General features: G+C 47.8%; 1 protein-coding gene across 8 annotated transcripts in view; it reads right to left on the reverse strand.

The window, feature by feature from the left end:
* Nucleotides 1–16,863, reverse strand: part of LOC105486664 (FERM and PDZ domain containing 2) — a 134,460-nt gene that overhangs the window by 98,549 nt on the left and 19,048 nt on the right. For all 8 annotated transcript variants that reach the window (XR_011607900.1, XM_071069932.1, XM_071069930.1 and 5 more), the window contains exons 2-6: nucleotides 11,413–11,538; nucleotides 8,890–9,047; nucleotides 4,630–4,695; nucleotides 2,034–2,225; nucleotides 248–380 (exon numbers count right to left, since the gene is read on the reverse strand). Coding sequence is in view for 7 of the 8 variants with exons in the window: in XM_071069932.1 (XP_070926033.1) it covers nucleotides 248–380; nucleotides 2,034–2,225; nucleotides 4,630–4,695; nucleotides 8,890–9,047; nucleotides 11,413–11,538 (675 nt within the window). In the remaining variant the exon portion in view is untranslated. The remainder of the gene's footprint in view (nucleotides 1–247; nucleotides 381–2,033; nucleotides 2,226–4,629; nucleotides 4,696–8,889; nucleotides 9,048–11,412; nucleotides 11,539–16,863) is intronic.

The raw sequence follows: 16,863 nt of genomic DNA on the forward strand, positions 1-16,863 counted from the left end.
AAAACTCATTTTTAAAGTTTTCATTTGATATAAATAACTGCGTTAAGTTGTGTCTCCAAATGAGACTTTCCTGGGAACACAGGTGAATCCTAAGCTCAGCCCCTTCTCTTCAGTGGCTTCCTGAAAGAGTGGCACTTACATAGGCTTTCTCTGTCATCACAATGTGAATGTGTGGCCCATACAGGGCAGGAAACAATAGAATTGGTACCATCGACCCACGCAGGGACTGCTCAGGGCACGTACCCACCTCTGCAAGGATGCCGACACTCCGAGGCCTGTGCCGCTGGGCTCTCACTGCTTGTCCCATGCAGCCTCTTCCTGAGCAGGTAGCTTCTGTTCTGCTGCACAGAGGAGCTTTCCTCCACAACTCTTCTCTCCACCTGGGGGACAAGTGCATCCCACATCCACATACCAAGATAAGGAGGGGGCGTTTTTATAGATACATGCAAACTGGCTGTCAGACTGAATCAATGTGGAATTGTCTGCCCTACACAGTGAGCACCTAATGATGTGTTCTCTGGCACCCAGAATGTGCTCTGTACCCATCCCCCACATGCACCCTGAAGGCACTTCACCCCCCACTCCAGACCTGCGCACTCACACACATCTGTGCCTTTGTTCATGCATTCCCTCTTGTGGGCACAGAAGCTCCTCTGTGCCCACAAGACCCAGAACTGTGTCCTCTCTACTTCTACGCCTCTCCACCTCTGCCCTCTGATCACCTTCCCTTATCACTGCACTCACACCTGGCTCTGTTGCGCCATGTTCCCTGAGTGTGCTGCTTGTCTGTCTCCCCCAACATCTCTGTGTGCTTTACGCACTGCCATAGCACACCTAATGCAGTGCCCAGTGAATGCTGGTAAGTGACTGACATCTACTTTGCAGGTCCCTGATGGAAATGTTGCAGGTCAATACAGTGTCTATCCAAGGGCAATGGCACACCAGTGGATGGTAGACTTCAGTATCTTTCAAATAAATATAGTCCGCTTTCCCCAACAAATCCTCTGGCTCAATTCACAGGAGCCACAGGTTCCCATGCCAAGAGAGAAAGGGTCCAAGAAGGAGACCTTCTCTGATGGAAGAGGCCTTCTCTGATTGACTGTTGCCACTATCCACCTTGCTGTCCCCTCATCGCCATCCACATGGCCCCTCATGAATCCTGGTCTCAGCTCTCCAACTTGTTCCCGGACAAGTGCAGTCACCCAACTGGTCTCTAGCTTACCTGCCTTTGGTTCCTCCCAAATACAGACTTCCTTACATTTTGTGCCATAGGCACCTCACTTGCCCATCCTACCCCAGCTCCACCCGGGTCTCATGGGGGACCAACTCCAAGGTGCCATTCCTGCACCAGAGCTCCCCAGGTGGCCAGGCTGGGCCTGTCTCCAGCTGAGACTTTATCCTTCAACTTGTCAGCTGTACTACCATCACTCCCCTCTCTCAGGAACATTTCCCCAATAAATAACTTGCACAAGAATCCCTGTCTCTGGGTTAGCTTGGAGGGAATCCAACCGAAGCCAGATGCCTCCCATGTGCCACGCCCCTTGCTGCACTCTGGGGAGTGCACAGGGCAGCAAGCAGCACAGTGTGACAAGCACAACAAAGGACCCCCTGCAGGTATAAAATAGCAGAGGGGAGGGTACCCAGGGACCACAAAAACGAAGTCAGGGAAGGCTTCTGTGCAGAACCTGGAGTTGAATTTTGAAAAGAAAACTGAATCATGGGTTCTAAACATGATTGCTTTATGTAAGGAGGCACTCGCCAAGATATCAAGGGTCTTACCCATGTGAGAAACTGGGGCTTGCCCAAAGGTCTTTGTCAGCACTGCCCAATAGAACTGCAATGACAAGAATGTTCTAGATCCACCCTGTTCAATAGGGTCATCATCTGCTACAAGTGGCAACTGAGCACTTGAAATGTGACTGATTAATTTAATTTTTTATTTTATTTTAGTTAATTATAATTTAACTAATTCAAATGTTAATAGCCACACAAGGCCAGTGGCTACTGCTTAAAAAACACGGTTCTCTACTGACCTCGGAAATGGTGCCCAGAACCAAGCCAGCCAGCTTTCTAATGTGGAGACCGGCAGGGGCTGGGTAGACAGACACTTCTTTCTCATGAACTCGACAAGCTTCCAGAACCGATTGCAATGTGCACCGCCGGTGAGGCTGGTCTTCACACATGGTCAGCAGGATGGAGTGCAGGGGCTCCCGGAGCTGCAGGGGCTGGAGGCAGATAGGGCCGGTGAGAGGAGAGAGCAGTAAGAGCTGCTGCTGCGAGGCAGCACCTTGTCAGGCAGGCCTTGGAGACATGGAAATGGGTGTTCCCACAAGCACCAGAGCAGATGCCTGCTCCTTCTGGAGAGTTTAAGGACACACAAGATCCATCACTGAGGCCGTAAAGTGCAGAGCAATCATCTCTGCATCAGTTCTGTGTTGCCGGCTGCTTTCTAAACCAGAACACCCTTCTGCCCAAGCGTGTTTGGAATGCTCATGAAAAATAGATGCTTTGACAAGATGGATTTCCACCTGTGCCAAGCACCCCAAATCAAACCAGAGGTCAGCCTTTCACTCAAGTTCACCTGCGCAGCTTGTCATTGCATCCAGTCACTCATGGGGTCTCACTGGGCCTTTCCCCTGGAATGTGAGCTCCAGGGACATACAGACTGTGGCCTATTCCTGTTCACTTCACAACAGCCAGCAGTCAGCACAAATGCTCAATCGTTGCTGGTTGAACTTTATGTCACGTGTACATATCGGCAAAAGAAAACGGAAGCATCTTATAAGCATTTCCCTCATGCATTTAAATGATCACAATTCATATGAGAAAGGCCTCAAATTCAGATTCAAAATCAGACTGTTTATCAAGTGCAACCCACACTGCAGGTCACTTTCCAGATAAAGGCTGCACTACCGCTTCTTGCCAGGGAGCATCAGCTGTGAGCACCTATCTCTGTATACAGCCAAGCTGCTGAGTCCTGAAGTCACAGTAAATCCAGCCACACCAGATACAGTCCCTGCCTTCAGGAAAATAATGGTGTGATGAAAGAGACAGTCACTAAAAGAGACAAAGACCATAGAGGATGACGAGGGCTTTGACCTTGGGAAGCACAGGCCATGGCACTAATGTAAAGGAAGGGGCTTAGCCAAGGCTAGGGTTAACCAAGAGGAAAGTGGGGAGTGAGGTGCTGGTGAAGGGATCAGTGTGTGCAAAGGCATGAAGATGCAGATAAGCTGACACGCATCTGAAGGGAAGGGGATTATGAGCAGGACAGGGGCCTGGGGGAAAATGGCAATGTAGGGTCCCTTGTTCAAAATTATTAAGAATTCCAAGACAGGGATAGCAGAGCATTAAACTAAATGCAGGACCCTGTGCTATGACACAGGGTCACACATCCAGGACACACATCCAGGAAGCCGGTCCTGATTCTGACAGAGTGCCAAAGGGGAGCCAGACGGAAGAAGGGACCCTATCCTAGGCTCCAGGTGTGTCTCACTGAGAAGCCAGAAGGCAACCCCATGGGCAGTGAGGCGTTACAAAAGGTTGCACATGACAGTGGTGAGCTGGTCTCTCTTTTAGAAAGACCACCCAGGAAGTGCCGGATGTTGAATTGGAGAGGATAGGGTGAGTAGAAAGAAAGGCAGGAAGGAAGGAAGGAAGGGAGAAGGGAGGGAGCCAGTCTGGCCGGGTCAGCTGGGCAGGGCTCTCCAGCATGTGTTCTTGTGGCACCAGTCTCTAAGGAATTGTTATAGTGTCAAATGGAAATGTATACAAACACTTCTATTCTGTAGTCAAAAATTGTGTAAAATATTAGGATATTTTTGTGTATATCTTTTTTGAGAGGGTTTTGCTCTGTTGCCCAGACTGGAGTGCAGTGATTCAATCTCCACTCACTTCAACCTTCCCCTCCCAGTCCCCAGGGTTTAAGCGGTTCTCATGCCTCAGTCTCCCGAGTAGCTGGGGCTACAGGCAAGCACCACGACACCTAGCTAATTTTTTTATTTGTAGTAGAGATGGGGTTTTGCCATGTTGGCCAGGCTGGTCTCGAACTCCTGAGCTCAAGTGGTCTGCCTGCCTCAGCCTCCCAAAGTGCTGGGACTGTAGGTGTGAGCCACCATGCCCAGCCAGGATAAAGTTTAAAAGTTTCTAAGCTTTAAACCTTCTTGTAGTCTTTAAAAAATGACTCTAAAAACTATTTGAGAGGGAGATACTGTAGGGAGCATTTATCCAAATCTGTTGAGCCCAGAAGCCTTTTTCAGGGAAGCATCTCACTTTGGGAAGGGCTGTTTTAAAGCCTTTTAAAAAATATATGTAAATCTGTATCTTCAGTGTCTATAAAATTCTCTAGCTTGCTATTAATACTTCCCCTGAGTGGAGATGGCCAAACTTATCTTGCTTGCCAGTCCCAAATTGTGGCTGCCTGGAGTGCTATGTTGAGTAGGATTCTGAGGTTGTTTCTGCACTAGCAGGAAGGAGTCGTGTGATGAGTTCACAATGCCTGCCTAGGACCTAGAGGAGGGGAGAGTAGTGGTATATGTGCTCAGTAAATGTGGTCCCTGCCCAGGAGAACACCACTAAATAAACCCAAAGACATAGCCTGGCAAGACTTGAAGTATCTTGTTTACAAACCTGATGTGGTGGAACATGAAACCCTGCCGACCAGTAGAGGGTCATTCCTAAAGAATAGACGTGCATCTGCCCAAAAGAAGAGTACATGATTAGATTCCAATCATCTCTCTTATTCCATAGCTCTGCAAGAAAAATACAATCCAATTTCCACATGAACAGACACTGTTGTCTGGCTAGTCCAGCACCATCTGCAACTCCCTTGACCCTTGTTCCCTTCTACTTCGGAGGCTAGAAAGCCAGAAATTTGCTTTCTAGCAGAAACCATGACACTCAATATTGGTGAAAGGCATGAGAGAAATCTGTTAGGGGGCTTCTGATAAGGCTTTTGCTTTACTGACAAAAGGACACATGTGACTGGACCCACACTTTCCCCTTTGTACCTGCCTTGAACATTGATGTGATTGATACATGGAGTCTTTGCAGCCATTCTGTGACAATGAGGCAGCAAGAATAGGATAGAAAACCAGCCACTGGGGAAGGTAGAATGGAAATACACAGCCTGGATCCTTGATGACATGAATCGGCTGCGACCAATCCCTAGACCTCTTGTTAAGTAACTAATAACCATATATTTGGCCCTGGCCATTGTATTTTAGGCCTTCTGTTTCCATAACACATTGTGGTTCAGCCTGATTAAAAAGCACTGTATGTTGTCAAAAAGCAAAATGGTATCATGGAAAGAGCATTGTCTGACATCTCTGACCCTCGGTTTCATCATCTTAAAAATGAGTATTCTGCCTGAATTCTAATAAAGATCAAGTCCAAAGTACCCAAAGATGGTAATATTAACTATTATTATTGTTACCATTATTGTTATTATTGGACATAGAGTGCTTACAATATACTAAGCTTTGTTCTAAGTCTTTTACCCATATAAACTTATTTAGTCCTCACTGCAATCCTGTGACATAGTATTTGAATTGTTCCCACTTGGCTACATGACCTCTGGATTATACCAGTCCTCAATCAATGACAGTTGGTTTTTATTGTGGGGCTTCTATTATAACTGACAAGGCACATTTACCTTAAGATCTCTCTTCTCAGGAAATGGTTTTTGGGACTTTAGAAGGAAACAATGAGGTAATGAAACATTGCATGTAAAAACACACAGTTATTTGAGCCACCCACTGGGTTTAATATAAGTGGTTTTAGTTTTTGGTTTTGGTTGTTTACATCCTCAAGGTCAAGATATGTGTTCAATGTCACCTGTGACAACTCATTAGCTCTCATCTTTGTTTGAAATTATATCCTGAAATCAGCTCCCATCCCTCAGATGAACGTGCATAGATACCATGCAAGAAAGTTCACAAGCTGCACCTCCATTTCCAGAGAAAGGACTCGAAGAGCGGGGGCTTGGTAGACAGCCACTTCTTTCTCATTAACCCAACAAGTTCCCAGAACCAATTGCAGTGACTGCCACCTGCAAGGCTGGTCTTCCCACATGGTTAGCACGATGGAGCATAGAGACTTATGGAGCTGCAGGGACTGAAGTGCAGACAGAGCTCCAGCATCCTGAGCACTGCCAGAGGCACCACCCACACCTGGGAGCTCACATGGATTCCAAGGGCTCTGTCTAAAAGTGTCTTAGGGCAAGGCCTTGGCCACAGTGACAAAAGGCTTCATTCAAAATTCTAAATTCAGCCCATTGGTAGACACTGCCAGTAGAGGGTTGGTGAGAAGGATTTTGAAGGCAACTCCTGGCTCAGTGGGAAAGAACACCATGTTTGATTGGTGATGTCTGCTATGAGCACAGGATGGGGTACTGGCAACACAGATGACTTGTAGTTAGAGACCTGCTCACACCTTCCACCTGACCTGCACCTGGGACTAAGATGCCAAGTAGTTGGGGAAATATGTCAGTGCACTGTTTAGGGCAGATGTTGGTCTGAGGAGGGGGTCTGGGTACACCGTCCCAGCATCAGAACGAGGCCCAGGACTGGGGGAGGATTCTGAGCACAGCCTGTCCAGGGACCATTCTCCTAGCTCATAGCTGCCCAACCAACCCCTCATGGACCCATGCCAAGTTGGATGAAGAGAGGGGCCTGTAATGAATGGAAAAGAACAGTGATGAACAGAACTAAGTGTTAGAGGTGATGTAAGAGATCAAGTAACCTGGTCACTCTGCCTCCTGGCCTAATAAACAGGGCTTGAGGCTGGTGGCTCTGGCCCCTTAAAGCCCACTCCACTTGCCATGCTTCATATGCCTAGAGCGCTAAACCAATGTTTGGTTAGTTCAGAGCTCAGTCCCTCTCATGCTGGACCTCTTCTAGCTCACACTCACTCTCATGTTCCTGGCCAGGACTCAGCAATACATTTAGCCAGTTCTTAACTCAACCTATTAGCCTTGAATCTATTGGAGTCCGCGTGCCTTTGCCTGGAGGAAAGTGTGCAGGAGGGAGGAACGTATTACTTTCCAGCTCAAAGATGCTCCGGGCAGAGGAGTGACTAGGCCTTCACAAGGTGCTCAATGGAGGCCAACCTGCAATCAGGAGGGTGATGCCTGATCCTCATCAGTGAGTGCTGGGATGGTCAGGGAAGGACTCCAGGAGCACTCAAATTTGTGTTAGCTCAGGTACATCAGAAAGTGGAGCCTGAGGCAAGGGTTAAGTGCAGACCCTTCATTCAGGAGCTGCAATCCCAGGGCAATGAGAGTGTAGAGAAAATGGGAAGGGAGACAGGGACCAATGTGATATGCAGGGTCAAAATGCTGGCCACCTCCTTGCCACAAGCAACAGAGCACAGCCTGAAGTGCAGCAGACAGGGCTTCCTAGAACTCAGGACTTCTCTAGAAAGCTTGCAAGGCTTGCACAGCACAAAACCATCCATGAGAGAAAGAGAAGGGAAAACATATCCTCTTAGTTCCCTCCAGACTCTCATTTACCACTGGCTAAGTTTACCCCATAAGAAACTAGCTCCCCTGCATTCTCAGGTTGCACTGGCATTGTCCTTTAGCAGTCACGCAGAAATCCCAGTCCCAGGGCTCAAGATGTGACATCTTAGCTGAGTCCAGGGCATAGGTGGCAACTCGGTGTAGGTGGAGCCAAGAGACCCAAACAGACCTGAGAGGCACCCAAGTCTGTGTCCCATCCAGGAATCAGTGATTCAGCCCTGGGGTCCCGGCTGTGTAAGAAGGTATGTGGGCCTGGATGCCAGAGTGACTTCCAGGATGTCAGCAGGGAGGGGGTGCCGGAGCTGGGGTCAGTGGACCTGGAACTCTTAGACCTTCACTTTTGTGAGCTGCCTTAGAGACACGTGGACCCAGATAAACCAAATCTGGAAGCCACCAAGTCCCCATTCTTTGCCTTTCAGAGCCTGGAGGGAAAGCAGCTCCCATTCCATGATGCCTCCCGAGGGTAGCAGTATTTTCACATCTGCACTTTTCTCATGAAAGGGCGAGGAAGAAGAAACAGAACTCTGAGAACACCCACCATGCCCCACCCAGTGTTGTGTGGCTACCTTGCATCATTCTCTCCTTCGAGAGAATTAAAATTCTCTTTGAAATAAAAAATGATGTTTACTGGAAACTTTTGCTGTTCAAAAGCAAAACATGTCCATTGCAGGAAAATCAAAAATCTCCATTGATGTTGCCATCCAGAAACAATCACTGTAGACACTTTGGTGCATGTATTTTTAGAACTTCCTCTCTGTCTCTCTTTCATTCTCTCTAACCAAACTTGGATAATATTATGTGTGCATATATTGAATTTCTTTTCAAGTCATTAAATAAGCTTCTACAGACTCATTTTAATGCTGTTTTGTCTCATGTCCTCTCCCACTGACTATTTAGCTTGTTTTCAATTTATCACTAATGTCAGCAATACAACAATCAGCATTGCTGCAGCTAAATTTATCTTTACTTGTGCCTTGGAATAAATTCCTAGTTGAGGACGTGCTGGGTCATTTTGAGGTGTCTTGCTGCATACTGCCAATGGTAACAATGTGCCAGACCACTTAACCACAGCTTTTCAACACTTCTTTTTGAATATTGATAATAGCCTGATCAATTAAGCCACATTAACCCCACTTTACCAATGTAGAAATTGGGGCTCAGAGAAGTGCACTTGCCCTTGTCCATGAGCTAGTAAGTTGCTGACAAGACATCCTGGGAAAAAAACTCTTGAAACCCATAGAAACCCATAGAATAAAACTCTTGAGAACCAAGCTCTGCAAGGCTGAGCTGAGAGCTGGGGAGGCTGCCACTGGGACAGGCCTTTTCCAGGGCACAGGACTCAGCAGCTGCAGAGAAGCTGCACAGCTTACCTGAGACGCATCAGGCTGCTCATCCTCGCTCTGTCCCTGTAGCACTTCAGGGGCCTTGAAAGGAGCAGCCTCTATGTGAGAAACATGGCCTTGGAAAGAAAGGTTTCCAGTTGCAGAAAGCAGGGCTGACCAGGGGCAGACCACATAGTCCGAGGAATCTGAAACCAAGCCAGTGATGGGGCTGCAGAGACAGAGCTTCCATCTGGGGGGCCGGCATGGGACTGTGCCCAGCAGGTGCCTGGCAGTACCCATCTCTGGGACTGAATGTGAGCAAGACCCGGAGGAGACATGGAACAGAACAAATTCAACCCTGATGCATGGTATACTAAAAGGTGGCTGTGGCCACGGCCAGGAAGTTACCACCTGCACTTAAATTCATCCGTGGCCCAAGAGTCTCAAGGTAAAAGGTAAAGAGAGGGTCAGGCACACTTGGAATTTAGCACAAGCCTGAGTTCTCTAGAGACAGACCAGGACCCAAGGCAGCTGGTCTTCTGAGAGCCCTGTAGCTGTTCATCAGAACCTCCATGGTGGGGAAGAGGGAGAAGATGACACTGAAGGCGTAGGTACACAGCCTCCTCCATCGGCCCACGCTGGGACCCATCGCCCTCACAGAACATGTGTGATCTTTCATGCCAGCAGCCTCTGCTTCATGCACTGAAGCCCCCAAGCACGTGTGACCTCTGAGTTGACACTTCAGTGTGGGCACTCAGCGTTTGTTCTGGAGCTTAATGCCTAGGAGCCCCATAGTCATCCTTGGATACTGCTGCCTTAGGTCTCTCCTGTACTGAGAGCAGTGTGCAGCTTTCTCATTAGAGGGCTCTGAAGAGACACTGCAGGAGGCCTTATCTCTCCCGCAGTTTCTAGAGTTTAGTGCAAATGTGAGGCCACCTGGAGGTTGGGCTCTGCACAGAACACATGCTCAAGACATGAGATCCCTTGGCAGCCTCAAGGCCTGAACTAGACATATGACCACCTTCTCCAATCTACACAGGACTCTAGCGGCCCTCCTGCCCACACCAACCTCCAGAGAGGTGACTTGCCTGAGCCCACCTACACCCCAAAGGGTCGCCCTGACCCCCACTTGCAGTGCGTGCTCTCCACCTGGCCACCGGTGGCTATTGCCTGGGCCATGACTGCAGACCACCTCTGGCGGGGCACACCAGCAAATTCTACCATCATCATGGGCTGCAAGCACAGCTCCTCCCACAGATCTGAACCCCAAACAGGGAAGGGGGCTTCCCTTCAAAGTTTCTCCCTCACTGGCTACCTGCCCTCAGCCTTAGGAGACCCAGCAGCATTTTCTTTTTCTTTTTCTTTCTTTCTTTCTTTTTTTTTTTTTTTTTTGAGACGGCGTTTCGCAGTCTTGTCTCCCAGGCTGGAGTGCAATGGTGTGATCTCAGCTCACTGCAATCTCTGCCTCCCGGGTTCAAGCGATTCTGCTTCAGCCTCCCGAGTAACTGGGACTATAGGTGCACGCCACCTTGCCCGGCTAATATTTTGTGTGTGTATTTTTAGTAGAGACAGGGTTTCACCATGTTGGCCAGGCTGCTATTGAACTCTTGACCTCAGGTGATCCACCCGCCTCGGCCTCCCAAAGTACTGGGATTACAGGAGTGAGCCACCACACCCCACCAGCATTTTCTTATGCCTTACAGTTGTCTTCAAATACAGTTTAATAATTCTTTCTATTAACCTCCCCTGTTTAGAACACAGGGTAGGTCTGCCTTTTTTTTTTCTTGAGATGAGTCTTGCTCAGTTGCCCAGGCTGGAGAGCAGTGGCACAATATTGGCTCACTGCAACCTCTGCCTCCTGGGTTCAAGCAATTCTGTCTTGGCCTCTAGAGTAGCTGAGATTACAGGCGGGCGCCACCACACTCAGCTAATTTTTTTTTTTTTTTTTTTTTTTTTTTTGTATTTTTAATGGAGACAGAGTTTCACCATGTTGGCCAGGCTGGTCCCAAACCCCTGACCTTGGGTAATCTGCCCACTTTGGCCTCCCAAAGTGGGAGCTGGGATTACAGGTGTGAGCCACCGCGCCCGGCCAGGCCTGCCTTCTGATGGGGCACAGACTAGTGCGACATCTGGTGGACAGAGTGTGGGGGTCTCCTGGGTGACCACCCCATGCCTCTCATCTCTGGTTATGCCCAGAGACAGCCTATGTGCTGTTAGATGCACATAGCACTGCAGCCACTCTCTTCCTAAATCCTCCCAGCTTTGCATGCCTGGAAATGCTGCAACTCCAAGGCAGAAGCAAAGCCTTTCTTTCAACTCTGCCACATGGCATGGGTCCAAGAGACAGGCCTGCCCTCCCAGTGCAGCTCCAAGGGTGGGTGCTATTCGTCCACTCATTCTAATACCTCAGACTAATCACAGATCAAGAAGCAGCAACCTTGTTCTGTGCCCTCAGAGGTTGAAAAGAAAAAATATTTTTTAAAAAAAGCAGTAGCAGCCAGAACTGTGTTAGTGTGGGAAGCTTCACATACAACCCCCTGTGATTTTACCGCCCCAAGCATACTCTCTTACCGTTGCGGAGGTCTTCCAGGAGCTGCTCAGTGGCCAGGAACAGGAGGGACCAGATTTCCTCCTCAGACAGAGCTTCACCCCTGACCTGCAGGGCACTGGCCAGTGTCACAGAGGACAGGCTCATGCCTACGATAAAGACATGCATGTGACAGGGCCCCTGTAATGTCCAGGAACATGTCCGGGCCCATACTCGCCACTCTGGCCCAGTCAGGCATGGTCTGGCCACTCCCCGTGCACCGTGCACTGGCACTGTGTTTTCATCACCTAGGTCTCTGGGGTCAGGCAGAGAGCCAAGCACACAGAGGAGTTAAAGAAACGTTAATTGGGGGACTGGCCAGGCTGGCTGGTCAGTTCTCAGTGAATGAGTAAACAAACAAATTCCCAAATGAAAGGTTAAATGAACAAATACATGAATGACCAAATGAAGCATGAGAACAGCACCTCCCAGCTGGGCGCAAGCTGTTGCAGAGAGTAACCTACACCTGGGTAGTGTGTGGCCTCCTCTCCTTCTCTCTCTGGGGAAGTTAGCTAACCATTTTTGCCTGCCATACATGATTCACATCTTTCATCTCTGGCTGCCACATGCAGAGTTAGATTTGGTGCCAGTACCACCCCTTTCTCCAGCACCTGCCTGAAGTGCAAGAGCGACTCACTAGACAGAAGTATAAGCTCCACATTTCAGAAAGGGGCAGCCTCACAGAGAAACTGGAGGAGGCTGAAGAGGGCTAGTCTTCTCTTCCCTCTCTTCTGGGAAGCAGGGCCTTTAGACCAAAGCTGATGTTTAAATGTCTATCTCCCTGATAAAGCCGCCACCCACTAATCTCCAGAGACCCAGGTGCTGGGTGGCACAGGAAGAAGCCAGGCAGGCTTTTCCTAATCCATTTACATCCTCATTGATCTTTCTCTACAGCCAGAGATCAAGCAGGGCGGGTGTGCAGTGTGGGGCTAGATGAGGAGCACATAGAGGCACCCCCATCCCCTATTAGCACACTAATCCAAGATCTACCCCCCAGTTGCCCACCTCCCTGCAGACACTTCTGCTACCAGCCTCCTCCAGCCTCAGGAAGAGAGGCAGGTTTCAGGAGAAAGAGGCTTGGTCTGCCACCTCTCCCTGGGGCAGGAAGGGAGGTGCAGCAGGACCCCCTCAGGAAGCTTGACTTGTGAGCCGTCACTTATCACAAGGAGTCTGTGAAGAAGGGAGTATTGTTTCTATTTGCAGACAGGAAAGAAGTCCAAGGTAATCAGGTGAAAAGTGATGAATTCGAAGCTGAACTCCAGGTCCACTCTCTTTTTATTTTCTTTCTTTTCTTTTTTCCTTCCTTTCCTTCCTTTTCCTTTCCATTTCTTTCCTTTTTTTTTTTTTTTATAATCTCCCCTCTCATTTTAGAAACTGTTTGAGATTTACAGACTTGGCATTCTCATTCCACCACATTTTTCTAACTCTCTATAGCCACAGTGAAAGATTGCTTATTAAAGATAAGAAGGGGGAAGAACAAGACCATGATTCTTATATAAAAAATCTCTAAATCCCAAAATAAAATATTGAATGGGTGGGGTGTTTTTAATTGCTTTATGACTAGATAAAAATGCATTAAAATCTTCTAGGCTGGTATGGCTAGTGAAGACCATTATTTCAGTACAATAATTCAGTGGAGGGAGGACAAACTTTTCAACAAATAGTTCTGGATCCGTCATGGAAAAAAGCTGAACATGGGCCTAAACCTTGCACCTTATGCAAAAATTACTTCAAAATGAATCATAGATTTAATATAGAACATAAAACTATAAACTTTCATGGAGGAAAATGGGAGAAAATATTTAGGACTCATCACAAACAAGGACTCCCCAATAAAACAAACAGCTGATTTCTCATCAAAAACCATGGAGGCCAAAAGGCAGTTGGATGACATATGGTCTTAACTAGCCACACCAGCCTTGAAGACTTAAGGCATTTTTTTCTAGTCACAAGGCAGTTAGAAAAACCCCACCCAATATCAAAATACATTTTTGATATTATATCAAAATGCTTGGAAGGGAGACTGTCAAACAAGAATTTGGTAGACAACAAAGCAATCAATCCTTCAAAATTGAAAGAGAAATTAAGACCTATTCACATAAACAAACATTGTGCAAATTTGTTGCTAGTACACCCTTCCCTCCGAGAAATCCCAACAGAGTCCTTCAGACTGAAATGAAAAGACACTAGACAGTAACTCAAATCCACATGAAGAAATGGGAGCACCAGTAAAGATAATAACATAGGTAAATGTAAAAGACAATAAAAATGTATTTTGACTGGAACCCTTTTTTCTTCTACAAGAAGTTTTTTAAAAGGAGCATCCAACACCTGGAAAAGCACATAACTGACCAGGTTTGCCAATGAAGCACCCTTCTTTTTGTTAAAGCTAAGAGTCACTTGAGGCTTGAAGTTGCTGTTTTTGTTATTGGAAGTGTCAGGATCACAACTTCCATATCAAATATAACCATGATTCAGGAGTCAATGACAGGAAATTACTCATCATCCTTTCAATTAAAAAAAAAAAAAAGAAAGAAACCGTTGTCATGCTTGTTCCAATGCACAAGCATGATCCCTCCACAGAAGGAAACACGTGCATTCCAGTTTTCTGCACCAACTCCCTGCCTGACCAACTACAGTGTTACAGTGGAATGATGTCCACAGTGGCAAGTTGGTTCCTAGAGAGTGCGGGAAGCCTGGGAACCATCCAGAGCTCTGAATTTCCCTGGCTGGCTTCGGGACTACAGCGTGGGTTACCAATGCTCTGCAAGCTAGCAGGTAGGCCAAGATTTGTTTTGCTTCTAGGCAAAAATGCAAATTCCTTTTCTTGATCTGAGAGGTCTGGCAGGCAGATGAGTCCCACCCACCTCTCCAACTCCACTTCCCACCTCCCTGTCCCTTGCTTATCTCCCTCACCATATTCCTCCCTCACCATGTTCCATCACACTGGGCTTGTGATAGATTATAAAGTAAGATAATTCTTTACACTAGCCCACCAGCCCTCAAGAACCAGCCTGGACTCACAATTAACATTGTTATCTCTGTGTAATATTGTGAATACTATTTCAAAGCCCACTGCTACTTCCTTGAATGACAATACAAGCTAATACTTCCATAGTATTTACTGTACTCCAGGCACTGTTCAGAGTGCCTTATGGGCTAAACTCATTTAAGCCTCATGACAGCCTTCTGAAATAGGGCTACCATCATGCCCATTTTAAAGATGAGGAACAGAGAGGTTAAATGACTTGGCCAGTGTCACACAGCTTGGACTTGGGTTTATGTTCTTGGTCTCAGAGGCAGGGCTCTTCCCCACCATATCACGCTGGCTGTGGAAATGCTGTGAAGCACTTTATGGGGCCTATAATCTCAGGCTGTGAAACAGTCATTAACCTTTAGCCATCATACCAAGATGCCTCTGGGCTTCTCTCCAAGTTTTTCATGGTCTGGTGGGCTGTATCATGCACTGAAAAGGTGACCATTAACTATGTAAAGGATGCAGGGATCCCACTGCATAGAGAGACCTGACAGCGAGGATGTTCTGGGAAAGCATCCAGTCAATGGGCATTTTGGGGGGCCCCTCCACAACCCTTATCTCTCATACACCTTCCCAGATCTCACCTATGTGGACTGACCCTCTATACTGACTCCACTATCTGAAGGCTTTGAGGCTCATCTAGTAGCATAGAAGTCTTCTTTGCCATTTGAGACCCCACTAGCCCATCCAGAGCTTCCTTGGGCCCTTTCCAGTGAGTTTCCAGGCTGAGGAGCATCCTGTCTGCCATCCTGTTTTTGTCGGCCTTAGCCTGTAGCAGCCGCTCTCCCTGGTCTGCCTCGGGCTAGAATCTTTTCCCCTGCCCTTGATCTTTAGTAGTTCCACTTGGGCCTCCCTCTTCCACGTGCCATGGCAACAGTAGCCCTCAGCTTCATCTGTGAGGCTGTCCCTACAGCCTTCCCTCAGCCATTACTACATTTAACAAATACTCATCAAGGACCTAGTATATTTCAAGCTCTGTACTACGAGTAGAATGAGGAACAATGTTAATAACCTACCCTGAGAGTCATGGGGTGGGCAGAGGAAGACAGCCAATGAGAAGGTAAGCAAATAAAATAATTCTGTAGAATGATAGACTATGAAGTAAGAAAAGGCAATGCATGATTACAAGCTTTTGGTGTGGGGGACATCGTTGCTGAAGTGGTCAAGGAAGTTACCTCCAGGAGGTGTCACTGAAGCTGAGATTTGGAAGTTGAGAAGGCACCAGCCATGGGAAAAACTTCCCAGGTAGAGGGAAGAGCAAGCACAAAATCCCAGTTTGGCAGATTCCAAGAACTAAGAGAAGCCCGCTCATGGTGAGGGAGGTGAAGATGATAAGCCAGGGGTAGGGAGGTGGGAGGTGGAGTTGGAAAGGTGGGTGGGCCCCATCTGCCTTCAGACCTCTTAGGTCAAGAAAAAGAGTTTGCATTTTGGCATAGGAGCAATATGAATTTTGGCCTACCTGCTAGTTTGCAGAGCACGTGCAACCCACACTGCAAAGCCAGGGAAAAGCTTTTTGACACTGGCTTGTGGCTGAGTATTAACTAGAAGGAAGGGAGAGTTCCAGAGGGCTGGATGCTAACACCTTAGCTCATCTGATGTTCATCAGTCCTGTAAGTGGGAATGGTTTTAATCAAGGGCAAGGCTCGCATCTGCTCCCTGCCTCCCGACCCAGGAAGAACCCTTGGGTCCCTGTCCCCTAGAGAGCTGCCCAGTTGATCCCCGAGTGTCAACTGCAGGGATCAGCCACCTCACCCAGGTGGCACACCATATGCATTAGTTGCCAAGATATTTTGCAGCATTTGTAAAGTGCTGGCTTTTGAAGAAGTAAGGATCTCTGTTACCCCTAATTGTATATTGATTGACTGACTGTATAGTGGCTTTTGAACTGTGAGATTTTGGTCACATTTCGGTATTTTGCCTTCATTCATCTCCCCTCCCCAACTCTCCATCAAGACACCACCCATGACCTCTGGCCTTCATCTGTGACTGGTTAGCGAGATTGACAACTCTCTGGAATGTCCTGGAGACACTCCTGCATTGGGACAGAGGTTGGACCAAGGTCTCAGAGGTCGCTAAGGACCTTCTCAGCTCTGGAGCCCAAGGTGCCACTGCCCAGGAAGAGAAGGCGTGGAACCAAGGGAAGCAGAGGAGGCCTTGCAGGATGGGGACAAGTCACACGACTCCTGGCCTCATGGGTCAGGGGACCGGGCCACTATCTCTCCTTGGGACACTCCTTGTTTCTCCAAACTCCTGGTTTGTCCTCACCTCCTCGGCATTCTTTCTCCCTCTTACGGTCCCTGAAATGTTGTCCCTCAGGATTCTATTTGAGGCCCTGTATGGTTTCCTGTGGCTTCTATAACAAATTACCACAAACCTCGCGGATTAACACAAGAGAAAT

This window comes from Macaca nemestrina, chromosome 9, assembly GCF_043159975.1.
Source record: "Macaca nemestrina isolate mMacNem1 chromosome 9, mMacNem.hap1, whole genome shotgun sequence".
Lineage (NCBI taxonomy): Eukaryota > Metazoa > Chordata > Mammalia > Primates > Cercopithecidae > Macaca > Macaca nemestrina.